This window comes from Melanotaenia boesemani, chromosome 16, assembly GCF_017639745.1.
Source record: "Melanotaenia boesemani isolate fMelBoe1 chromosome 16, fMelBoe1.pri, whole genome shotgun sequence".
Lineage (NCBI taxonomy): Eukaryota > Metazoa > Chordata > Actinopteri > Atheriniformes > Melanotaeniidae > Melanotaenia > Melanotaenia boesemani.
The window spans coordinates 2,665,092-2,692,355 of NC_055697.1; the positions used below are offsets into that span (position 1 = coordinate 2,665,092).

Below are 27,264 nucleotides of genomic sequence, written 5' to 3' on the forward strand. Positions count from 1 at the left end.
GACCAAGATTCACCGAACCAGAGGCAGAAGAAGGCCCCCTTCTCTTCATGTTAAAAAACCCGCTCTCTCCTGATTACATCAGACGCACCGCTGCAGCAGGGAAGAGCAACATGGACGCCATGTTTGTGTCATCAAAGCCAGCGGCCAGCAAAAGAAAAATCTTATTTTTATAATTATATGAATTTGTCTTCTACCATAAACACGAATATAAACAGCCTAAACAACTCTGAGAACATGGTGCAGTATCAGGAAACTATTTCAGAAGGGAACCATTTTCACTGCTGCGCCACTAAACCTGAAGCAGAGCAGCTGTTTGAGGGGGGGACCGTTTTCACTGCTGCACCAATAAACCTGAAGCAGAGCAGTTGTTTGAGGGGGGACCGTTTTCACTGCTGCGCCACTAAACCAGAAGCAGAACAGCTGTTTGAGGGGGGACCGTTTTAACTGCTGCGCCACTAAACCTGAAGCAGAGCAGCTGTTTGAGGGGGGACCGTTTTAACTGCTGCGCCACTAAACCTGAAGCAGAGCAGCTGTTTGAGGGGGGACCGTTTTAACTGCTGCGCCACTAAACCTGAAGCAGAGCAGCTGTTTGAGGGGGGACCGTTTTAACTGCTGCGCCACTAAACCTGAAGCAGAGCAGCTGTTTGAGGGGGGACCGTTTTAACTGCTGCGCCACTAAACCTGAAGCAGAGCAGCTGTTTGAGGGGGGATCGTTTTAACTGCTGCGCCACTAAACCTGAAGCAGAACAGCTGTTTGAGGGGGAACCGTTTTAACTGCTGCGCCACTAAACCTGAAGCAGAACAGCTGTTTGAGGGGGGACCGTTTTCACTGCTGCGCCAATAAACCTGCAGCAGAACAGCTGTTTGAGGGGGGACCGTTTTAACTGCTGCGCCACTAAACCTGAAGCAGAACAGCTGTTTGAGGGGGGACCGTTTTCACTGCTGCACACTAAACCTGAAGCAGAGCAGCTGTTTGAGGGGGGACCGTTTTCACTGCTGCACCACTAAACCTGAAGCAGAGCAGCTGTTTGAGGGGGGACCGTTTTCACTGCTGCACCACTAAACCTGAAGCAGAGCAGCTGTTTGAGGGGGGACCGTTTTCACTGCTGCGCCACTAAACCTGAAGCAGAACAGCTGTTTGAGGGGGGACTGTTTTAACTGCTGCGCCACTAAACCTGAAGCAAAGCAGCTGTTTGAGGGGGGACCGTTTTCACTGCTGCACCACTAAACCAGCAACAGAGCAGCTGTTTGAGGGGGGTACCGTTTTCACTGCTGCACCATTAAACCTGCAGCAAAGCAGCTGTTTGAGGGGGGACCGTTTTCACTGCTGCACCACTAAACCAGCAACAGAGCAGCTGTTTGAGGGGGGACCGTTTTCACTGCTGCACCACTAAACCAGCAACAGAGCAGCTGTTTGAGGGGGGGGCCGTTTTCACTGCTGCACCACTAAACCTGCAGCAGAGCAGCTGTGTTATTGGAGATGTTGAGGGATAAACTTGGTTCAGAGAACTGGTGTTGTTAATGGAAAAACTTATTGTGGGGTGTGGTTATTCTTAAAGGTCCCATATTATACACTTTATTCCCAATCTGAGACCATTCATTAATATCTAAATGAAATATTTCCGCCATGGTATGGACAAATCGACCCTCAGTTTGAGTGCAGCGGCTTCTCTTCACCTCCCTCTTTTTAGCAGCTTCAGAAATGTGCCGTTTATGGTGGGCGGAACCCTGGTGGAGCAGCTCAGCTGTTGGCTCCGCCCATCGCATCGCCCGTCATGAGGTGATTGACAGGTTAATATATTTTCAAGCTATCAGACTAATAAGGCCGAAACGATAAAATAACTGCCAGCTCTTACCTCTCCAGCTGTGTCACGGACAGTTGGTATTGAACCTGGCTTCAGCTTCAAACGGTTGGCGAAGCCTGCTTTCCATGCCCCCATGTTGTGGAAACAGTCCTCTTTGAAATGCTGGCCACAGACATGCAAAACCTTTGGAAGTTTTCCGGGTACATCTCCTCCAAAAATAAAATTAATCCACTCAGTCCTCGTGGGTTCAGTGGATGGAAGTAAAAAAACGTTTTCGTGTTCATTTATGCAGCCACAAACAGAACAGTGCTTCTGTCGCTTAGCCATGTCCGCTAACGAGGGTTGCCGAAGAGGGAAAAACACTGGGCGCTAGGTGATTTTTAGAGGGCGGGCTTTGAGAGCCGGTAGACGGGTCCATCGCTCTGTGGGGAGTGGTTATTGTCCCTTATGACGTCATAACGTACACGCTTTCAAACAAGCTCATTTCAGCGCTTACTTCCCTAGAGGTGGAGCAGGGGGGAGAGAGAGCGCCTGAAAGAGTTTCACACTTACGGGTCTCCTACACATGCGGGGGGACCAGTATGACTGTTCCAAAACCATTAAAAAGTGAATTTTGCATAATATGGGACCTTTAAATGGACTCTTTTTTTCCTCCATGGTATCTAAAATGTTATTGAGCATTTTCTTTGATATCAGTGTCAGCATCAAGTTTAAAATTCTAGTATTATGAGAAAAGCCGTGGAGGCAGGCAGTTGAATTGAAGGAATCTTACTGATCCTTGAGGAAAAAAAACAACAAAAAACCTGTGGTATTAAAAAAATGTGTGTGTGTGTGTGTGTATATAGAGTATTGACTGCCCTGTGTGAGGAATAGTTAATGGAGGAGGATAAGAAATAGTTTCGTGGCTGATGCTGAGGTCTGGGTGACAGCTGTGGACAAAACACTTGAATTATTTCAATTTCTGAGCAACAGAAGCCTGAATATCACCAGCAGACATATGAATGGAAGATGTTTACATTTTCTTCAGTGCAGAGCTGATCTGTAGAAACAACTTTAAATTCTTACTCAGATTAGAAAATATTCAGAACATCTTTATTATCCCGATTTTAGCAGCAGCTTTCACTTCACTTCAAATTAATTCATCTGTATCATCTGAACCAACAGAGTATATAGAGTTTTGGTTTACATTTTTATTGAAGTACCCAAGACAGAAAAAAAGGAAGTTGTTTTTATTTCCATTTCAAAGAAAAATAAACTGCCCGAGTTAATAAAGGATTAATATTAAAGATGTGTACTACTAATTGATAAGTCGATCGGCTTGCAAGTTCAGCTATTTTTATTTGGGTCAGGAAGCGAGTTAGACGGAGACGGGAAACTAACGTTTACATCATTGCATGCATAAATAGCGGCGTTTGTGTCAAACATGTTTTGCATTGCCATGGTTGCTGGCCGAGCAGACGTCAGTTTCAGACACCGTTTAGCAGCTATAATGCGTCGCTATGAAGTCGTTTCCAACCACCCAACACGCCCTAAACACTCATATAGTCTTTCTTCAAAAACCCACGCAGTTTATACAATAGTTTCCCCTCTTCTTTATTCTTCTTCTGCTTTTTTTCCCCCTCCCCGATTCTCTTCTTCTCTGGTTTGTTTATGCTTTGTGGTTGCATGTCAGCTATTTTGCTCAGCACTGTCCCCGCAATTTCCAGGGGTATTGCTCCGTCTTCTGCTCCAAGCTCCCTGAAAACAAACCAAATTACGCACGTAATTGATGCAGGAGATGAATAAAAATGTCTGGCCGTCTGCGTATCCGTCGTCTGCATTATACATAAATGGGCCTTAAGAGTGAGTGTTGACGAGGTGATGGAGTAACAAAGGGAGTGCATGAACCCTGTAAATAAGTGTACATGCATGTCTGATCAGAGCAGAAAAAGTTAGTAAGAAACTGTCTGAGTTTAAATGCTACAACTTCTCTGGTTTCAGCCAATTTCCGGGTCCACTTTACCACTGTTGTGTAAAGTGAAGAGCCAAAGCTAGCTTTAACTAGCAGATAACTCTTGAGCCGAAGCTAGCTGGAGCTGGAAGGTAACTCCTGAACCAAAGCTACCTGCAGTGTGCAGCTACTTCCTGAGCCGAACTTCTGAGCCAAAGCTAGCTGGAGCTAGCAGCCAATTCCTGAGCCAAAGCTAGCTGGAGCTAGCAGCCAATTCCTGAGCCAAAGCTAGCTGGTGCTAGCAGTTAACTGCTGAGCCAAACACCTTGCTGATCATCTGTTAGTGACACGTCCACAAATGTATCATGGCTGCCACGCTAGCATTTATTTGGCACGTAGGCCACTCACGACCCGAGGTAATGTGTCATGTACGTGAGTTGCAAATCTGACTTGAACGCGAGAGGCGCTCATGCGAACAAGAGCATGAACACAACAGGTCAAAGGTAAACACAATAGTGGGTAATTGTGAAGATCGTCTCTCGGACCTTGCCCGCAACTACCTGCATCTGTAGGATTTTTCCTCCCTGTTGCACAGTGATAAACACTCGTACCTGAACAACTGGCAACAAATTGGAAGCTTTTTGGGGGTTGATGACCTGGAAATACAATGTAAGCGATAGATTAACCTTTTCACTATTTCAGAGTCCAAGTGCTGTGTACGTCCCCTAGTGGTGACCTCCAGTATTGAGCGTTTTGACTGCGTTGTGCTTCTGTTGTTTGCAGCAAGTATAAACACAAACGTAGTGGATGTTGACATGTACGCTACCGTTTACAGCACGTATATCAAAGTCCTTACACGTGTATATGTCTTTAACTTGTGGTTGTCTTTTTTAATTTGTCTTATTCTTTGTAATGTTTCTGCCTTGACAGGATGCTGTTGTAAGACAGAATTTTCATCTGGTTATATAAAGGTAAATAAAATAAATAATAAATAAATTTCCCTGTGCTGCTTCCTCTTGGCCAGGAGCCAAAAGTCTACCATCTTTAAAGTTGTTTAAAAGTCTAATTATATACTTAAAAAAAGGAAAATTTTTAGCTCAGTCACAACATCCAGCACAAGATTCAGGTTCATGAAGAAGAATTCCCCACCCCATCCCCCACACGCAACCCGCAGAGAACAACCAGAGTTACACAAGAAGATACTGCACACATGTCCGTGCACACACACACTTCTCCTGCCTTTTCAGTCGAGCTGTCAGGAGGCATCAACACTGAGAGCCAACAATGGAATCGACAAGGCAGATGTGCAAACACGCCTGAAGTACAGTACCTCAACTCCCCACCACCCACTCCACAACACTAGACCACAAATACGTTACATAAAAATAATAACAACCACACCACCCCTCCACCTGGAACTAACGTTTACCAAACTGTGTTTGAGGGTGCAGTAAACTGACCAATGAGAAGAGAGCTCAATCATCATGAAGGAAAATTGGTTTAAATTTAGTTTTATGGTGCAATCCATCTACATCCACCTTCCTTTTTCTCTTGTAGTCACTCCCTATCAAAGTAAGAGATGTCGGAGTAATCAGATTACTGTAATAATCTGAAGACCTCACATCCACTTCTAAAATGCGATATTCGAAAATCCCTCATCCACATTTACCAGTCCACAATCAAATTTGTTTCGGAATACGTGTGTAGTGACGTAACTTCCTGTTGTTTTACAAACATTCGGCCTTGTTGAATACAGCGGCTGTGTTCCCCAACATGGCGGAGAAAACCGCAGCGAGGTCACATGCGCGTTCTCTATGTGCACATTGAACTAGAAGCAGCTGACCTAACTGGTTATTATCTGTTGCTTATCATTTATTTCATTCACCAAACAAAAAGACAAAGCTGTTTGCTTGCAAAGAGGAAACCAGTTCAACCAGTGACCATAAATAACCCCAGGCATCCTGTCTCGAGGGCAGCTGAAGGTCTCAAGTGTTTGTAAGAGCATAAATGGAAATTAGATGCACAACATTTCCAGGATGCCAGTTCTGGTGACCTTTACAGTAAGTCAATGCTTACATACTGGTTTAAGTGTTTTATAAACAACAATGTCCAGATTACAGAAACTCCTGCTGATGTGACACCAGCCTTAGAAGAAACCACAGCAACATCACAAGAAAGGAAATCGACGTCTACGTCACGTTTCCAGGCAACAGGGAGGAGCCAAGAATGGACACAACTGTCAAATCCATCAGCAACACTTCATTAATAACCAACGTTAAGTACCGGATAATAAAAATAAAAAAGCAGCACTGAACAAACAGAGAGCTGATTAAACAGCAGTCTGTCTCCCTCACACATTCAGCACCGCTAGGCCGGCGCTCCATTGTGTGGAGCCGAAACCAAACAGCGATAAGAATGAAAACCCATCCTAAAAGGAGTCGAACAAAGTTCAAGGGCCTCCGGGGGACGGCTGCGTGGTTTCTGTGAAAAACAGGCGCTCACTCAGGTCAAACTGGGAAAATTTATATGTTATACATGAAAGCTATTAACATACACAAGCAGCCACTGTTTTTTACAAGGAAGCTTGTATCTGGAAATCATCAAGGAAAAATGGAAGAGAAAGATGGTGAATTGACCTTTTGCAGATGGTATAGCCTTTAATCCTTACTACAGAGTCCTGCTGGGGACATGCAGACTGGAGAAGTCTGATAAATCAGGCTCAAATGCCACTGTGATTCTGCATTTGTATGCAGATATTAACAAAAAAGGGACACAAGCACTTTGAAGTGGCTGGAAAGGGCTGCCGGTCAACAGGGGAGAGAGAACCGATGGCATACTCATCACGTATTAAACCTGAAGGTTCTGTCCATCCTGGTATATTTCACTGTTTTTGCTTAGAGAGCTTCAGTGGTTTACAGCAGCTATGAAGGTTTTACAAAATAAATTGTCTGATTTATAAATGCATTCTTTTACAATTATTGAACGCCTTTTTTTCAACCCCAATTCCACAAAAGTTAGGACACTATGGAAAACGTGAATAAAAACAAAATGAAAAGATTTGTAAATTTCATACACTCATATTTTATTCCTAATATAACATAAACATCATCTAATATGTTGAAACACACTGTTTTAGATCCTGTTTGTCCCACATTGGTGAAGCTTTGTCCATCTTTCCATCTGAGAGACTCTGCCTCTCTGAAATGCTCCTTTTATACCAGTCATGTTACTGACCTGTTGCCAGGTAACCTGATTAGTTGTTAAATGCTCCTCCAGGTGTTTCTGGTTTGTACCAGGTACTTTTCCAGCCTTTTGTTGCTCCTGTTCCAACATTTTCCAGACGTGTTGCTGCATCATCCGACTTTTAAGCAGGAGACCCGGGTTCACATCCCAGCCGGGGCAATTACTAACACCTAGTGTGGGCCCTTAGGCAAGACCCTCTGCGCTACTGCCTACCTCATATGATTAGAGACAAGGGAACACAAGACATACCGGCTCAGACGTCGCCCAGTCAAACAAGGTCTGCGTCAGGTGCTGGGGAACAAGAGCAACCTGGCGAGAAGTGGGCTACTGGAACAAGACGGAAATGGACGAGAGGCGAGAAATAGGCTCTGTTGGAATGCTGCTACTCCAGTAACCCTCGTCAGAGGGGTTACATGCAGAGAATGTGGGAAATATGGAATCTTCTAAACCCACAATCAACACTCACTGCCAAACAACTAGTAGTTCAACGTTCCAACATCCACAGATGGAAACTGCTATCACAGCTTGGGATTGACGAGGTACAGCACAAATGCTACAGCAAGGGGGAGCCAGGACGCCAGGTCGGGGGGAGTTAACAACAACTCCCCATCCAGAGATTGGGTACGAAGCCCCAATAAGCACAATCACGCTGAGCGAGGCAGCAACTGACCTAAGAGATAAGATCATGGCAAAAATGAACATCAGGCAACCCGACGCCAATTACAGAGGCTGAGTGGAGCACCATCGGAAAGTCTCCTGGAAGAGGTGAATGCAGCCTTGAGAACGTAGAGTGCAGTCCTAGAAACAGCCAAGATACTGTGCAGAACCCTCAAGCTCCCAGGCCCCTGGTAAAGGACCTGAGCTTGGTGAGTGGTTAAGGGGTGTTCCTGATCTTGGCACACCTGTGTCTGCCTGTGTCCCGTGACTGCAAAGGGCTTTGGCTGGGGCCTTTCCCTGCCATGCTCTGGGTGGGTTCAAGGTGGTCTTCGTGGTGGGGTGGCTTGGTTTTGTGCTCCAGGATTACTGCTGATGGCCCGATGGCCTGGTCATATTTGCAGGATGACACTCATCTCTGATCCCTCCTCATTCCTCATCCTCTGCATGCTGACAGTCACTGAGGTGTTCTGTGAGTTTATACACTAAGAGATGCTTTGGTTCAAGTTTTTGTGTGTGTTTCTGGTTGTTGTTGTGATACACGCTCTGCTTCAATAATTAAAAATAAATAATAAGGATTAAAATGAATAAATAAATAATCAGATTATCAAGCGGAGCCTTGTACTCAAAGCTCATCTTGGCAAAGCAAATTTCCTAACAGTCCTAACAGAGACATTCTGAAAACAGCAGCAGAAAAGGAAGAATAGTGGCGTCCATCAGCAGACAGATGTGTGTCTGCAGAGAAATACACCATCCCACACTCCTACTGGGTAACGAGTGATTGAGGGATAATTCTGGTATGAATTCATGTCTCCTTCTGACCAGTCTTTCATCACATGTGTCAGTTATTTTTATTTATCTTTTTAACTTGACCTGTCCAGCATCATAGCAACCAGAATGATGGTCTGTAATGTGCCAAACAAATTTCCCATGTGACAATTATGACAAGTTTAAAATTTATACACGAGCTATGCAATGTTTTACTTTATTGTCTAATATTCTGGTCAATGTGCCACATTTCTTTTCCTTATTACCTGATCTGGAAACTTGAATCCTGGAAGAGCAGCTAATTATACTTTAAGGCCATTTAAAATCTATAATAATCTACACTTTTATCTTTAGAATACATCTCTATTCACAGCTTCTGCACCATCCTTTTGTAAAAGCATTGTAAAAAGGACAGAACTGTTTTAGGGAGAAAAGGTGGTAAGTCTGACATTTCACTGCCCCCTGCTGGACAACAATCCACTTATTGCAAAGTATTTTAATATGACATGAGAAAACAGAACAAGGTTATTGCTCTTCACCACAAATAATCTTTGAGCCATTGAAAATGTCATTCAGGAGTGTTTGGAGAGCACAGTGGCATCAGGCTTTGCTGGAGCCCCATCCAGTAATTAGGCCTGACATTTCCCTCTAAAACGGTCATTAGTCACCACCAAACATGGCTGATGTGATTACTGTAATATCTCTAAATTGCAGCAATTAGAAAAGGTTTGCTGGAGGGGCCTGAATATTTTCTCCGCTGCTCAAAATGTCAACATTGGGCCAATCTCATCAATGCAAGGAGGATGAAAATAAGCTTCTATTAATGTGTCATTATGACTAGATGTCCAGTGTGCTGCATGTGGACAGAAATCATCTGCTACATATCTCAGTTTTAAACAAAAGGTCTTTAACTCAATTTCAAAGGGTAGATTTTATTTTTACATTATATTTGCGAGTTGCTATGTTCACATGACAAATTCTTCTAAATTAAAACTGTAGTTAGAAACAAAAAGGTGGAGCTTGCTAAGATGGGTCCAGTTTACAGCGTAAGAACACCAGTTTGAGGTGGAGCAGCAGAGCCCTCTGCTGGTTTGTTCATATTACTGTTAGAAATCATGTTTCCTAGTATTTTACACTGAGAAACTAACATGACAAAAAAAGAGAAGAGACCATGTTTGAATCATCAGTTTGCAAATAGTCACCGTTCATTTGCTCTGAAATCATTTGCAAATCAAATGATTTACTTCAAACATCATCCTCTTTATCAGCTCTTATCACCTGTTCAACTTCCTGTTGTTCTGCTTTTTCATATTTATTTTTATTTCCATGCTGTATATATGTTGTTTAATGTTTGTTTACCTTTATTTAATTATATATTTTGTTGATGTGTCTGAAAGATGGCACAGGAAAAAATGTCTTCTTTGCAAATGTGTCTGAATAATCCCATAATAGAGGGGTGGTTGGACAGCCAGACACAAGAATAAGAACATTCATTCATTCATCCCTGTTACCACAAACACCATGTAAACACAAAAACATGGTGTTTTAGAGCGGATCTGGTCCCAGTTTACTGTCATCATGGTGTTTACAGCGGGTCTGGTCCCAGGTTACCGTTATCATGGTGTTTACAGCGGGTCTGGTCCCAGTTTACTGTCATCATGGTGTTTACAGCGGGTCTGGTCCCAGGTTACCGTCATCATGGTGTTTACAGCGGGTCTGGTCCCAGGTTACCGTCATCATGGTGTTTACAGCGGGTCTGGTCCAAGTTTACCATCATCATGGTGTTTACAGCGGGTCTGGTCGCAGTTTACCATCATCATGGTGTTTACAGCGGGTCTGGTCCCAGTTTACAGTCATCATGGTATTTACAGCGGGTCTGGTCCCAGTTTACCATCATCATGGTGTTTACAGCGGGTCTGGTCCCAGTTTACAGTCATCATGGTGTTTACAGCGGGTCTGGTCCCAGTTTACAGTCATCATGGTGTTTACAGCGGGTCTGGTCCCAGTTTACAGTCATCATGGCGTTTACAGCGGGTCTGGTCCAAGTTTACTGTCATCATGGTGTTTACAGCAGGTCTGGTCGCAGTTTACAGTCATCATGGTGTTTACAGCGGATCTGGTCTCAGTTTACAGTCATCATGGTGTTTACAGCGGGTCTGGTCCCAGTTTACAGTCATCATGGTGTTTACAGCAGGTCTGGTCCCAGTTTACAGTCATCATGGTGTTTACAGCAGGTCTGGTCCCAGTTTACAGTCATCATGGTGTTTACAGCGGGTCTGGTCCCAGGTTACCGTCATCATGGTGTTTACAGCGGGTCTGGTCTCAGTTTACTGTTATCATGGTGTTTACAGCGGGTCTGATCCCAGTTTACCGTCATCATGGTGTTACTAACTGCTGGCAGATGAAGGGTGATTGCTGATTTTAAATTCCTTGGACATTATAATGCATCTTCTAAGCAGAGCCAACGGCAGGTGTTGCATGGCAGATTACTCATTACAACCAAAAGTGACTTGTGACTTGACTTGGACTTAAGCAATAAGCCTTGAGACTTGGACTTATAAAAAAAATCTATATTGTATATATAAATATATATACACACATACTACAAGCAAGGCTTTATTTAGCTGTACGCCTTATACCAAATCAGGTAAACAATGGATGGATTTTACCGAGGCTGTTACTTCTTGTTTGGATTAAGACATCAATATCGTCTATGATATTATTATCGAGATATTTTGGAAAATGTTTGATGTTTGCCCACCCCTAACATGAATTTATACATGTTTGTGGTGGTGAGAACAGGCTACTAACTAAACAACTGATAAAGCAGTAAATATCAGCATGTTACTGAACTTTCAATGTCTTATGTATTAAAAGATTCAAGGCAGAAGGTAAATGTGAAAACCCGGTTTTGTTAACTGTCAGTGTACAACACACAATCACCAGCTGTTGCGTCGGTGCATCTGCCATCCACATAGAAAAACACCAGCCAACAGTCCATCAGAGTAAAAGGTCATCTGAAGCTTTGCAGAGAACATTGGATGCATGACTGCTGCAGTAAAGGAAATCAGGAGAAAACCCACCCCTTTGATGGAGCTGCGAGTCTTCTCCTTCCACTCTTGGCTGCTCAGCTCCAGGGTGCAGTGAACATAGGTTTCTCTGTCGTAGGAACCCAGAATAAACAATCTGCAGGCACAGAACAAGAACCATGACAAACACACTTTTACTAAGATATTTATAAGCGCCAGTATTTTTTAGTCTCCACACAAGGATCTAATATGGCCGTTTGCATCTCAACTGTTTTACAGCCATACTCATCTAAATCATCCTTGTGTTGTTCGTAGTTTAAAAAAACAAAACAAATAACAACTACAGGACTTCCAAACTGAAAGAACTGGCAGAAACCTGGTAATGCTCATCAGCTGCCCAGTACTATCCCAACAGTGAAGCACAGTGGAGGCAGCATCATGCTGTGTGGATGTTATTCAGTTTTATAGATATATTTTAATTTGCTGTTCATGAAAATCTGGATTTTCATAAAAACTAAACAAAATAACTCAAACCTACAGTTTAGTAAAGTCTGTGGTAACTGCTCTGTTAATTGAGTCTTTAATGTTGTCTGATGAGTTCTTCACTGATTCATTGTTTAATGCTTCTTCTCTATATTATTATATGTATTTACAGTAATTTCAATGTAATTTTGTTGGGTTTTTGGCTGTTATTTGTGTTTTTTTGGTTGTTATCTTGGCCAGGACACAATCATCAAAGAAGTTCTTTAATTGGTTTGTATCCCTGGTGAAACGAAGGTTAAATAAAGAGTCTGTGGAAAATGAGTTTCCCCACAGAGTCACACAAACAAAACGCAAACATGGCCGCTGGCAAAGATCTTATTCCCAAAAAGTCACTGTTTCATCATTTATCAGGAGCCGGTTCACTTTCACCAGGAGCTGGTTCAGCTTCATCATTTTATATTAACAAAAAGCTCGAATCATGTCGGTTGTTCACAAGTTGTTTTTGGTTTGCTTTTTTTTTAAATACATGATGCAAATTTACAACAGTTTAATGTTGTTTTTAATATGTTTAATATGGTTTTAAGGAAGAAAAGGGGCATTTTTGTCAATTAAAATCAGAAAATAAATATGGTCCCAGCTTTAACCCGGCTGAACATCTATGGAAAGACCACCACCAGTGTTCCCCATCTGACCAGACAGACCTGAGAGGATCTGCAGAAAATCTCCAAATCCAGGTTTGGAAAAACAGCCGGACAGGATGGAATATTTGAACAAGTTTTCTTTTTATTGTTATTCAGTTTGCAGCCGTTTCTATAACTTTATGTTTGTGTTGTCCTTAAAGAGAATAAACTGATGTTGTTTTCTAGCCAAAAACTTGTTTATTCCAGCAGAGATGAAAAATCAGATCGCTCCAACATACCCTGGAGTTTATCACCACTGTGTTTTGGTTTTAGTCTGATTCTGATCTGAGCATAATGACTAACTTCCCAAGAAATACAGAGCATTTCTAGAAACACTGAATATTTCAGGAGTAGCAGTATGATGATCATAAGAAACAGGATACTGGATGGGTATGTGCTGCCCCCTGGTGGACGTTCATGATACATTACAGCTGATGGGTTACTGCCGTGCCCTCTAATAATCAACAACATAGTATTCTCTTACTGGTCGCATGGGGGGACTGGCCCCAAACAGGCCTCATACAATAATGTGATGGAAGCAGCAGGAAAAAACAGACTGGATGATTATAATGGGAAAGTCTCATTATTAATAGATGAGCTTGATCCGATCAGCCTGTGGACTAAAAAGCACAGCCAACCACAATGAAGTGTTGTCAACAGAATTGTAACGCGGCTGAGGACAGAAGGAGCTTTAGCTAATTGATTTGACTCTTCACAAATTAAAATTTAAACAATTCACCCTCAGACGAAGGAGTGTGTCTCATTCTGCTGGGGTATGACCGGGGCTCTGGAAAGGCTTAGAGCTTTGACAGGTCAGACTGCATTCCCAGTCAGACTCTACAAGAAGTGGACAAAGCTGCCATGACAACGTCTGACACCATCTTGTTCAGGATGGCTGGTTTTTCAGAGTGGACATTTATACTTGCAGAAAAACTTCAAAATAAATCCCCCCAGTTTTGACTTCCGGCTTTGGTCCCAGCACACAGAGATTCCTACTGATTCTCTGACTCTTCTAATGATATTCTACACTGTAGCTGGTGGATCTTCAAAGTCTGAGGAACAATATTTTTAAATTATTCCACAGTTTTAGATCCTGTTTGTCTCAGATTGGTGAAGCTTTGTCCATCTTTCCATCTGAGAGACTCTGCCTCTCTGAAATGCTCCTTTTATACCCAGTCATGTTACTGACCTGTTGCCAGTTAACCTGATTAGTTGTCAAATGCTCCTCCAGGTGTTTCTGGTTTGTATCAGGTACTTTTCCAGCCTTTTGTTGCTGCTGTTCCAACTTTTTCCAGACATGCTGCTGCATCAGATTCACTATCAGCTCATATTTTCCATCACATAGTAAATAATAACAATGGATTAGATTTATATAGCACTTTTCAAGGCACCCAAAGCACTTTACATTGGATCCATTATTCATTTACTCCTCATTCATATTTGTGTACTTATGTAGAATTGGCTTTGCAGCGAGATAGACAATAAACTTAATTCAGGATATAAAATCAAGAATAAAAATAAAGAATGATGTAGATTACACTGTGTTAAAATATTCATAAATCTGCAAGAAATCGTAGAAACAAATCTCATGCACAATACCACAAACAATATTAACATAGAGAGATAAATGATTGTCTGGGTGACCGTTTAGAAGAATTGATGTCATGATAGGTAGACAGGAACCTTAAATGTTGCATAACGACAAATTGACAGACATGGCCACATGATATGATATCAGGTTTCTGTAAAGGAGCAGAGCACTAAGCAGGAGAGACGGCCTTCGACCAGAGTGAACCAGAGTGTGTGGACAGAGATGTTGAGATCAGTTAGGAATGTGAGGAATTACAGACAGAAGCCGAGTGTCTTACCTGCTGCATTCAGTGAGCGTGACTCTGAGTCGGCCTTCCACCAGCTTGCTGTCCTGGACCGACAGGTCCACATCACAGGCTGACCCCAGCGGGGGCTGCACTTGGAAAGGAAAGAAGGGCTTGTATCTGCACACAAACATAAAATACACAGAAATTAGACCTACTTTGTACTGACACGGTAAAAACAAGTGTTTGTTTTTAATGAAATGCACTTTAATCTTAAACAAAGGAAATCAAGTAAGCAAATTCAGCTCGCAGACGCTTTGTGAGGAACGTGAGCAGGCATGGAAACAGATGCTTTGACCTAAAATGAGACATTACTGCTTTTGGGTTTGGTACCTGAGAAAGAACTGGTCTATTCTATTCTATTCTACAGTCATTTAGCAGACGCTTTTATCCAAAGCGACTTAGAACAACACAAGCATGAATTCAAACAAGATGGGACGTCATAATTAAGTGATAGTCAGACCGCTTTCGAGTCCAGTTGGACCCAAGTGCTGTCATGTAGTGCTAGAGGCAGTGCATATAATTTTTTTTTTTTTTTTTTTTTTTAAGTCATTTTATTTGAATACAAGATCACGATTTCATCACACAATATCAACTTGGGCATAAGTGTACACAGCTTCTTCAGTACTTGGTTGAGCCAAAAAGCTGGGCAAATCTTTCTAACTCATTTAGTTGAGCTAAATGTGGAAATGCTCCTTAAACAACTGAGTCTTTAGCTTGCTCTTAAAAGTGGATAAGGACTCTGGGGATCGGACGGAGTTTGGTAGATCGTTCCACCACCGGGGGACAACAGAGGAGAAGAGTCTAGCTACTGATTTTGCACTACGTTGTGGTGGGAGCACTAGGCGTTTTTCGCTGGCAGAGCGTAACTGTGGAGAGGGAGTGTAGCTCTGGATTAAGGAGTGAAGGTAGACCGGAGCCGTTTGGGTTATTGTTTTGTAAGTCAGAAGCAGAGCTTTGAATTTGATGCTCTGCAACTGGAAGCCAGTGGAGAGCGATTAGCAGCGGAGTGACATGAGCTCTTTTGGGCTGGTTGAAGACCAGACGTGCTGCTGCGTTCTGGATCATCTGCAGAGGTTTAACTGAGCATGCAGGCAGGCCAGCCAGTAAGGAGTTGCAGTAGTCAATGCGTGAAATGACCAGAGCCTGGACCAGGAGCTGGGTCGTGTGTTCAGTCAGGTAGGGTCTGATCCTCCTGATGTTGTAGAGAGCAAATCGGCAAGACCGGGAAACCGAGGCAACATGGTCCTTAAAGGTCAGCTGGTTGTCTACCATGACACCAAGATTCCTGGTAGAAGATGTAGGCACTAGTGTGATGGAGTCGAGCTGCACACTTATCTGTGGCGGTAAGGAAGGATTGGCTGAACAGACAATAAGCTCGGTCTTGGACAGATTTAGCCTAAGGTGGCGATCCTTCATTCATATGGAGATATCAGCAACATGCTGATATTCGCATTGAGACGGTTGTGTCATCAGGTGGGAAAGAAAGGAAAAGCTGAGTGTCATCTGCATAGCAGTGGTAGGAGAAACCATGAGAGCTCATGATGCACCGAGTGAGGAGGTGTATAGTGAAAAGAGAAGAGGGCCAAGCAGAGAGTCCTGAGGCACCCCTGTTGTCAGCCCATGTGATCTGGACACGCCCCCTCACCAAGATACTTTGAATGATCTCCCTGTGAGGTAGGACATAAACCATGAGAGGACAGATCCTGAGATGCCAAACTCCAAGAGTTTGGAGAACAGTATATGATGGTTGACCGTGTCAAAGGCAGCCGACAGGTCCAGCAGTATAAGGACTGAGGATTGACCAGTGGATCTGGCAAGCCGTAGGGAATCAGTAACTGACAGGAGAGCAGTTTCAGTAGAGTGACCTTGCCTATATCCAGATTGATATGGATCAAACAGGTTGTTGTCTTGGAGGAACTGTGAGACCTGACTGAAGACGGCACGCTCTAGTAATTTAGACATGAATGGAAGCAGTGAGACCGGCCGGTAGTTTTCAACCTGGGCTGGGTTGAGTGTGGGTTTCTTCAGCAGCGGGGGAACCTGAGCTTGCTTGAAGGCAGAGGGAAAGACACCGGATTTAAGAGAGGAGGTGATAATATGGGTTACTGCAGATTTGACTGTAGATAAAATGCTCTGCAGGATGTCAGAGGGAACAGGATCAAGAGGACAGGTTGTGGGTTTTGAGTTGACTAGAAGTTTAGAGACTTGGTCCTCATTTAGAGAGCGGAAGGAGCAGAGTGAGGCACCAGTAGCTGGTTTGGTAAGGCTGAGTTGGTCAGGCTCAGTGAATTGGTTACTGATGGTAGCGACCTTTTCAGTGAAGTAGGAAGCAAACATTTCTGCTGTCAGCACAGTGGGAGGCTGAGCAAGTGGTGGAGATAGAAGAGAGTTAAACGCCATGAACAGTTGTCGTGTGTTGGGAGCATTGCGGATCTTGTTCTGATAAAAGGTTATCTTGGCCGCCTTTAGGCTGGATGTGAAAGTTACAAGTTTTTGCTGGTACTCAGACAAGTCAGTGTGCTCTTTTGATTTGCGCCACTTTCTTTCTGCAGCCCTGAGTCCGGCTTTGTGTTCTCTCAGAACCTCTGTGAGCCATGGACTGGGAGGGTTTTGTCTGGCTGGTTTTGACACCAGAGGACAGAGTTTGTCCAGAGAGGAGTCGAGAGAGGAGCAGAGTGTTTCTGTAGCCTCATTAACAGACAGTAAGGAGAAGTCTGAGTGGGAAGGGAGGGTAGAGTAAACCTCATCAGACAGCTGTGTAGGTCTGAGGGATCTCAAGTTTCTGCGGTAGGACGCCATTTTTGGAGCTGTTTGAGTGACATGAGGAAGGAAGACAGAGAATTTAACCAGGAAGTGGTCAGAGAGGTGCAGCGGGGTGACGGACAGGTTGGCTGTGGAGCAGTTTCTGGTCAGCACCAAGTCAAGAGTATTACCAGCTTTGTGTGTTGGAGGAGTCTGAACCAGTTTGAGATTGAAAGAGTAGATGAGAGCCAAAAAGTCAGTTGCCTGTGGTTTGTCAATGTGAATGTTCATGTCTCCCATGACAATTAGTGGTGTGCCATCATAAGGAATGTCAGAGAAAATCATGTCCATTTCAGAGACAAACTCATCTATACTGTAAATGACCAGAATGTATGCAGTAATGGGTGTAGAGACCTTTACTGGTGATACTCAAGTGATGAGCAGATAGCCATAGGACGGAGAGGTAAAGTTCCACTTTTTAGAAATAAGAATGCCCGTTCCACCTCCTCGTCCAGCTGAGCGAGGTGTTCGGGTAAATTCTGCATTGACAGAAAGGGCAGCTGGTGTAGCTGTGTTTTCTGGACGGATCCAGGTCTCAGTCAGGACTAGGACCTGAATGTCAGAGAGATTTGTCAATGAACTGATAAATTCTGTTTTGTTCACTGCAGACTGACAGTTCCAGAGACCAAAGGTAACAGAGGGTGTGACTGACGTGCATGCCATTGGAAAGGACAGGTTTTGTGGATTGCGGTGTCTATGGGTGACACGCCTTGGTCTGTACCATGTCTGACAGGGATGGCTTTGAAGCACATTGTGCGTTAATATAGTAGTGAGGAGGTTTAAGCTCGTGCCCTTGCTCAGTGGACTCGAGCAGGTAGACTCGCAGGTCTTTACCCTTTGTGGTCTTAACCCGACGTGGGCTGACGCCTTGCTGACGCTTCAGTGCACCATGCGTGGTAAAGTACCAGGAGCTGACACAGCTGATCACACTTTGCTTGATTGCAACCGGCTGAAACCCCCTCTATCTGCTTTGTCCTGAGCAGTACACAGTGGGTGTGACCCGCGTCACGGCCTCAACTGTTTGAAGAGAGAAGGTGCTAACGACAGAGCCCCACACTAGCAATGTAATCAATAACCTGAAACCAGGACAGAAACTCAAGCACTAACTCATCTAACTGACTGTACCAACCCTGATAGAAATCAAACAATTAAATTAAACAATTAAAAAGTCTTCCTGGGGTCCCCACTTAAAAAAAAAGAAAAGAAAAAAAACACATTCAGTGAGAAAAATGAGAAATACCATTAAAATACGAAGAACACTATATATTTAATTTATTAGACTTTATTAATCCAGCTGGGTAAGGCCACTGCTGGTAACAGCAAGCCTTTTTTTCCTTTCTTCTTCCCCTCTGTGCTCTGTTGCAGGTTAAAGCTAATGCTAGCCTTTTTATATTACATGTGGACAACAGAATTTAACCTTTTAAAACGGGATGCTGTTGCCGGCAGCAGAAAAAACATACGTTGAAATACAGTAACTCTTCAACCGTTTACACGACCGACGTATTTCCACTGGATTGTGAAAGCAGAGGCGCAGCGTTGCGCTGATATCTGGCTTATTGCACCGCAGCTGCATCCGCTTTTAAAGGGTTTTCTGGATCTTACAAAATGAATAAAAATGTGAGAAAGAAGATGAAACTGATAAAATATTGATTAGTTGTGTTGCATAAAGGACAACAGGGTCCAGGACAAATGGAGCTGAATACAGGCAGAGTTTATTGCAATATTTAAAGAGGTATCTACTCTGTGGCATTTCAGTCACAATACCTTCAAAGGAAAGGGAAAAGCTTATTGGAATAATCAATAAATCGCCGGATTTTAATGGCATATTAATCGATTATTAAAATTAATGTGTAATACAATTCATGATCTTGCATTAAAAACAATGTCAGCTAAATTAAAAAAAGTTTAAAAATAAATGTACTCAGGCTCTCTGGTAAAACCTGCGAACTGTGTAATCATGCTAAATGAACAGGAAGAGGATTAGTGTCTATTTTTGATGGAACATGGCATGAAGATGAAGAGTGATGAGGATATTAACAGAGCGGTCAAACCCAATAACCTGATGACAGAGGTGTTGCTAGACGTGGGGCTCTACTAGGGCACCACATTTCTCAGATCCCATTCTTTTTGTATAAACACCAGCTTTGTTAATAAACCCTGACTGTTACTGATGCTTCCAAACAACTGCTGCTGAAACAGAAACACCAAATAACATTAATATTATAGCTGTAATAGACGCTGAGAAAGAGATCCTCCTTCAATCAAACAATCCAGGTTTATTTCTGTAGCACCTTACAGCAACACTCAAGCTGACCAAGGTGCTTAACATCATAAAACTAGGAATGAGTAGTCCTAGAATGAGAAGAGCACAAGCCCCAGAATGGATCCCTGTGGTACACCAGAGGTCAGCGGAGTGGACGAGGAGGAAAAGTCACCTATCAGGACAGAAAAAGACCTGTCCGGCTCCCTGAAGGCCAACCTGCTGAGCCAGACCAGTGATGTGGACTGGATGGTCTACAGGGTCAAACGCTGCTGTAAGGTCCGACACCACCAGTAGAACAGGCTTTTTGGCATCGAGGGACAAGAGAATATCATCCTTTTGTGTTACCAACCAAAAGTGAAACACACAAAGAGACTTTATAATCTAATCAAATGTAGAAATTAATATGGATTCAAGTTAGAAAACACTTCCAACTGATTATCAGATTGTTGTGGTAAACACACATTTTGATCTCTGACATGAATTTGGAGGTTTTTTCTGAAAAATCTGCATAATAACAGTAAATTATTATTACAATAAATAACTGACAGAATAAAAGCCAGTAGTCAGGTTTTACTCATGTTTATGTATATTGGCAGAAAAATATTACATGTGGAAATTTATTTAAATATGTATAACAAATTATGTTTGAATTTATTGTTCCTGAACCTGCTGTGAGTGTAAATTTCTACTACAAGAGATCTCATAACATGCAGGGGGATTTCTGGAGTGAAAACTTTATTTTCTACTTGATGCATTACATTAAGTAATTAATTAACTAATGATTCCTACATTAAAATAGATAATATAGTTTATTATTAGACATTAAATCTGACTCATATACACAGACAGCAGATCATAAATATAATTTTCATTATTAATAATTTATTATTGACTTATATTTAGAATATTCCCCAATTTGCTGTTTTATTTTTTTATTTCATGTCTTTGCATTTTAATCCTTGTACTTCATTTGTGCTTACTGGACTTTTCACTTCCAGATAGCTGGGATTAAATGTTTATTGGTTTGGAAGATCCATTATGATGGAAATGGTAATGCACATGAAAATAAGTAAATATGTAAATGTGTAATATATATTTATACATAACATAGTTGTACGTAAATAGAATAAAAACCGTATTTCATACATCCTGTACATAAATGTACAACTTTCACCAGCATAATCATGGTCTTTTATTCCAGTTTGCCTGAGCTAAGATGTTTCTCGCTTCTGGTTTTTTGACAGAAGGGCTGGTGCTCTGATGAAGGAAATTGTTTCTGTGATCAAGACTTTAGAGCACCATTATTTATCAGCCATGACATTGGACGAAGTGAAAGGCACATTACAGGGCGGCTAATTGCCATTTTTAAACTGTGGTGCAACTTCCAGGCACCAGGTAATTACAGCCATGTTGTTTTACAAACCTCATCATCTCAGTACTCGGCCAAAACAAAAGCTAAACTACACTCAACAATCCGATCGATGAAGAAACCTCCTCAGCCTGTGCTACAATCTGAGTGCTAAAATGGAACTGGACCACGTCTGAAAAGGCCATCATCCTCCCCATCTGACAGGAAACAACATGAGGAAATGGGTTAAAGAGGAGTCACAGCTGATGTCTACACTGCAGTTGCATAATATCTGATAGAGCTGCAAATCATACTGGCATGAAAACGAACACACTAAGAGGAAATACAGAAGGAATAGTCTCCAGTTTATTTTTTCTTGCTTTAAACCTTCGCTCCTTAAGCAAAATTACACAGCTGCATCCTCACATGCAGTCTCTGCAGAACACCCCTCAAAGTTGCAGTGCATGTATGAAGAGGGTGGAAAACTCTCCAGGCATGAGAAACGTCTTCTTCAGTCTGCCATGTCTGCACATGCTCCATGTTGCCTGCAGTGTTAAGATGGTGCAGATGGATATTTACTGCACTAAAATCAACAATAGTTCATTAACCCTTAAATCTCCACCCGATCTCCGGTGTTCCTGAGCACCATCACTTCTACCATCACCAGTGTCTCAGGAGCGGTAGTGTGTAACTCTGTGGGGTAAACTGATAATAGCTACCCTTTAGGTCAGGGGTCTCCAAAGTCTGTCCTCGAGGGCCGCTGTCCTGCAGGTTTTCAATGTTTCCCGCTTCAACACACCTGACTAAAAAGAAATGGATCCAACAGCCTATTAAGTTTTGCACAAGGACTCATCAATTTGAGTCACGTTGCTTTAGGTGATCTATGAACATTTTCCAGGCATTTCTATCCCATCCAGGAGCTAAATGTAGTTTTATTCAGACTCTATCTGGTAAATCCACAATGATCCATGATAACATCATTATTTATCACATTTCACCATAAAAACATCACCATCACTACTATGTTGCTAAGAGACCTCTATTTAGACCTGGACATGATGATGAAGCCACTTCCTGTCAGACTTTCCACCAATCAGAGAGCTTAGATTGACGGTATCGTCCAATCAGGAGCAGCCAAAGATCAACCAGTGAGCAGAAAGTTCTATGTGTGTGTGAAAAGAAGAAAAATAATGCTCCTCTATGGCTGGAATAAAGCCAAGAAGACGTTTCTGATGCACGGTGGCGCCACAAAGCAGCTGAGCTGGAGTTGGTTTAGTGAGGATAGCAGGTAAATAGTAGCAGGAATAACTGGAAATGAGGAAAAAGTGGAAACATGGAAATAGTTTCTGTTGTGTGTTTGTTTCAATAACAATATTTTTTCTCCTGAAAGCCAAGACTTGAGAGAATGATGAGATGAGAAAAGACTTGGTCACTGTTGATCTGTGTGTTATTTCTACAAAGTTCTGTTAGTAATAAATTCTGCTTTCTTCTTCTGGTCGGCCTTTATGCTGCTATATCTATTCATACGTTCATTTTACATCATTTTAGCCTCATAATCTGACAGTTGAGGCTGGAAACATCATGTCTGATGCTGACTGGGATTATAGCTCCAGCTGTTACATACTGGTTTATACTGTAATTAAAAGGGTTGAGCAAACATGCATTTTTATATTTAAAAAAAAAGAAAAAGAAAGAAAAGAAACGCATCAAAACTAGCTACAAATGGCTTGTAGTTATAAGTGTTAAAAACACCCTAAACATGACATGCTGTGGGTAAATGTAGCTGCTGCAGTTGATAAATGGCTTTCTGTGGGAGTCTAACATCTGAGGGAAGCACTGACCATATTTATTTAAATTTTTCCCATTTATTGCATCAACCATCAATGCTTCATTCTACCAGCTGACTGGGGTAAACCCAGCACAGATTTCCCTGTGAACATACTGTAGTATTCCCCCATAGCTGGAGCTGATTGCATGGTTGCAGTAATGCCTGGATTACCTCCAATGGGCTGCAGGCCCAGCCCTCCCTTCCACTGAACTACCATCTGTACCACTCAGCAAATCCCAAGGCCCAGCTTTCCATGTCCAATTCTGCTCTTCATTACATCATCTCACCACATTCACTCTGCACGGCTGTGGGTGATGAACTCCCAACATGCAAGTATTATCTGTTTGCTGCAGTTCTCTCCTACACATATCTCTGCCAGAAAAATAGCAATTTAATGATTGTGTTTAACGGTATTTAAGCATGTATGACGTACACACCGCCTCTCCAACCTCCCACACCACATGATGGTGGGCTCTCCAGAGAGCCAAGCAAATCCTCTCAGCCTCTCCTGACTTGCGCTGATCTATAGAGTGCTTTGGAAGCTGATTTTAACAATACCAGCTCAAATATTAAAGTCATAATGACTTAAAGCAGTGGCTCCCAACCCATTTTCCTTGGAGACCCCCTTCATGCATACACTAAAAAGCCACGGACCCCCTGTGCTGAAACCATATTTGGTGTAATGTTTTCAAAGTGAGATTTTTACCATAAATGTATTCAGGCTGAGTCCTGTCCTTCAATAAAGCCAAAGTTAAATTAAGTTAATTAACATAGAGCCTTACTTTTGTTCCTTAAAATAGGGACAATGTTTGGACATTAATCACAATGGCTCTTAATGTTCAAAGCCTCAGGGACCCTCCATGCTTGTCGGGAGAACCCCTTGGGGGTCCCGGACCCTATTTTGGGAGCCACTGACTTAAAGGACAAGAAATCCTGGAGTTTTACTCTGCAGCAGAGGCAGGCAGCTGCACAGCAAAGTCATCCTGCAAGTTAAGAACAGGACACGAGTCATGTCTGAAATTCATCCTTTTCATGTTATTTCATTTGTCAAAAAACAAGAAATATTTTAAATCCCAACGCTAAAAGTTAGAAGAGAGATTCGGCTCAGAGATTCAATGTTTTCTAAAAATGATTCAACAGTGACTCACAGTTAAATGTTTCTCATCAGAGAAACGTCAGTGATAAATTCAGGAACGATGTGTGTTTCTGGGTGTATTCCTATCCAAACGTCACGTTGCATTTTTATCATCCTGAGATTTTACACAAGAGATTTCACCATTCTAGAAGTTCCTGGTAAAATTCTTGACAGGGAAGTTCACAATTATTCTACATTAATGAATTTTCCAACAATATAAATGTGTCAAACCACATAAAGACTTCCTATACTCCATGTAGGTCTTTACATGTTAATTATTTCTTTGATGTCAACATAAAAAAGTAAATAAACCTCCTCTGCTGTGTAAAGAATAAATGAATCCTACATAATAACTGGATTTCTCTCAGAGAAACCAGATGAAAAGGCTCCAGGACCTCTACCTGGACTCGGGAGGCTTCTTTGGAACCTACAATATAAAAAAGCTTTTGAACATTTCTTTAGGAAGCAGGACAAGCATCCAGCTAGCTTTGACTTCCAGCTTCCTTTAGCAGAATAGCTGCTGTTTGACACAGAAATGATCCTGGAACAGTGGAAATAAAGAAAGTAGAGCACATATGTGGAACTAAATACGCTTTCTGCTCCAGACCATCAAAAGCTGACCAGTAAGAGACTTCACGGTCAGTCGCTGATGCTGGAACAGAGAAAATATCCGTCATCCGTACAATTTCTCCTTCAGTAAATGAACGCATCACATTGCTGTATAGCCTCGTTTCCACCAGCGAGGCAGGTCAGGACAGGTAAACTGTCTGTAAACTGTAATCTGGTTGTGTTTCCACAGCAACCGTAACCTTACCTGAGAGGCGGAGTATCAGCCGGATAGCGATAGATGCCTCAGCGACGTAGCATGACGCCATCACATCGCAGCGCCTTCCTTAGAGTAGAACCAGAACATGACTCAGAAACAAGGGAGGATGGAGGTCATCCACCAGTTTGTGTTCTCTCTTCTTGGCAGTGCTTCATGATGCCGTTAATTTAATCTCTTGCTCTGAACAAAGAGCCGTTCCTGCTTTGTTTTTATGCAGGTGGGAAGGGACGTTTTTTCCTCAACCAATCAACGGACTGCAGTGTGTCAAGCTCCACCCTTTCAGGTCAGGTTGGTTGGATTGGTACCCCAATGGAAGGGTCCCTGCAATGGATGGGTAGGATGGGTCGGATATTAGCGTACCCTTCCCAGTTTTTATGTGTGGAATTAAAAAAATGCGTCCCAACCCGACCTGCCCCGGCGATGGAAACGAGGCTTAAATCTAACCAGAGTCAGACAGAATGTAATCAGGAGAACACTTAAAGTTAGAGTTATGTTAGTTAAACATCAGCATCATTTAAGCAGTTCCTGAACGTGTCCTTCGTGCTACAAGCTGCTGGTTCTCCTGCAGGAGGTGAAACATGCTGGATGTTTATCCTGTTTCCTGTCCTGCTTCCAGGCTGAGACGTCCTCCAGCATCACACCAGCCTCATGTTTCATCCCACCAGGAGGATTTAATCCATTAGTTTGGAGGGAAAAACTTTTCCTCTGCCGGACTTTCCCATGACAACATGGAAGTGGTAACACACACGTCACATGATCCCACATGGAAAATCATGATGTTGAGAGTCTTTGCAATAAATTAATCGTGGTGCTTAATACCACAATTAACTGTGAAACCATGTAATTATGACATCCCTATTTTAACGCTGTGCTTTTTTTCCCGTAAACAATTATTTTAGTTATGCTGGTTTTGGTAGCTTTAACTTCAGAGTGATTTCTCACAGACTTAGAAGTTCATTCAGCTTTTCTTATTTAGCAAAAGAACAACTTTAAACAGTTTTATTTAACGGCTAAGCACTTTGTTTTTGGAAAACATCTAAAAATCGTTGCCATGGTTTGGAATTCTGACTGAGATGGTCTAAAACCCCAACAAGCTGAGGAGGAAGCGCAGACAAAAACACAGCAGCATTATCAGAAATGCTGCGTTCACGTGTTTCACCAAGACATCCAACACCTGAGCAGACACCACCGGCAGACACCAGAAGTCAGGCTAGACGTTGCGGTGGAGGGGATTAAACTGGTGGCTTTGAGTTCCATTTTATTTCCAGAAAAAATCTGATTTATTTTATGCACTGGGAAAATCCGGCCCAGATCAATGGGACTAGGAGGCTCAAATGTTTAAGTCACTCGACTGTTTCACACTTCGTATGGTGAGTGAGGTGTGTTTAAATCCTGTGGGAAATGACAAAATAAACTTAAAGCGTGAGAAGCTGGAATATCAACTCATACATGCAGCAATATGTTACGGACGGAATGGCTGCGTGATGTTTGCTTCCAGTTTAACTCGTAGTTAGAATTTTGACTTTGGAGATCATCGTATTTATCTATCGATCTGTCTATCTGGTCTAATAGAGAGCATCAAAGAAAAAATGGCCACGTATCCAGTTTCAGATATACAGATGCCAGCAGACGCTCTGAAGTAAGAGATAAAAAAGTTGTTCATAAGTTTGTAATGAACTGAACATGCTAGATAAGTTTTACTGCAAAGGAACGATAGCATAGAAATGTTAGCATACAAGAACTTACTGTACAACACACAACAGCAATGATTTCATTCAAAAAGAATTCTGCGCACATGTGAATTTATTTAGAAATTTTCTTTCTTCCACATTTAGTCAAAAATTATACATACGGGTCTGAATATATCCATACCTCCCACCTAATATTTAGTTAGATTGCCAACTGCAGACACTAACATCAGCTCAAACAGTACAGGTTATTCAGAAGTGTTACGGCTTTGGATCGGTCTGGAAGAAGACCCAAACTGCCACAATCAGATGAAAGAACACTAGTTAGGATGCTCAAGAACAACGTGAAACCACCAAAGCTCAGAGCTGAATGAAGTGGAATCTGCTGGAACATCAGCGTCACAGCAAAGCCGGTTTTACTTGGACACCTTCCTCCAGAATCAGCACCATCAAGCCCACATGGACAAGCCACAAGCCTTCTGGAGAAAGACTGACCGACTTTCTGGCCACAAGAAGAAGAATGTTTGGAGGAGTTGAGATGAGGCTTTTCGTACCATCAGTCCAACATGGTGGTGGTAGCATCATGCTCTGGGGCTGTTTCGCTGCCACTTGTACTGGTGGACGACTGTCTCCAAATTCTTTGCTTCAGATCAACAGCTAGATGGTTGAAAGTTGGACATAACTGAGTTTTCCAACAGGATGGTGATCTGGTTACTGGCTGGATAAAACCAGCAAGCAGTAAGCTTCTAGAATGGCCTTCCCACAACCCTGAACCATGATGAAAATGTGTGAACCAGCAACCAGAAACCAGCAACTGTAAATTGCTGTAAACTGTAGCTTGTTGATACAAAAAACATCTGGTGAAGGCTAAACTTGCTAAAGCACATTTAACCAAATATTAGATG

At 42.5% G+C, this 27,264-nt stretch overlaps 1 protein-coding gene across 4 annotated transcripts in view; it reads right to left on the reverse strand.

Moving 5' to 3' along the window:
- The window catches only part of pdzd8 (PDZ domain containing 8), a 71,290-nt gene that overhangs the window by 35,636 nt on the left and 8,390 nt on the right, over positions 1–27,264 (reverse strand). For all 4 annotated transcript variants that reach the window (XR_006013139.1, XR_006013141.1, XR_006013140.1 and 1 more), the window contains exons 2-3: positions 14,461–14,586; positions 11,484–11,586 (exon numbers count right to left, since the gene is read on the reverse strand). Coding sequence is in view for 1 of the 4 variants with exons in the window: in XM_042009872.1 (XP_041865806.1) it covers positions 11,484–11,586; positions 14,461–14,586 (229 nt within the window). In the remaining 3 variants the exon portion in view is untranslated. The remainder of the gene's footprint in view (positions 1–11,483; positions 11,587–14,460; positions 14,587–27,264) is intronic.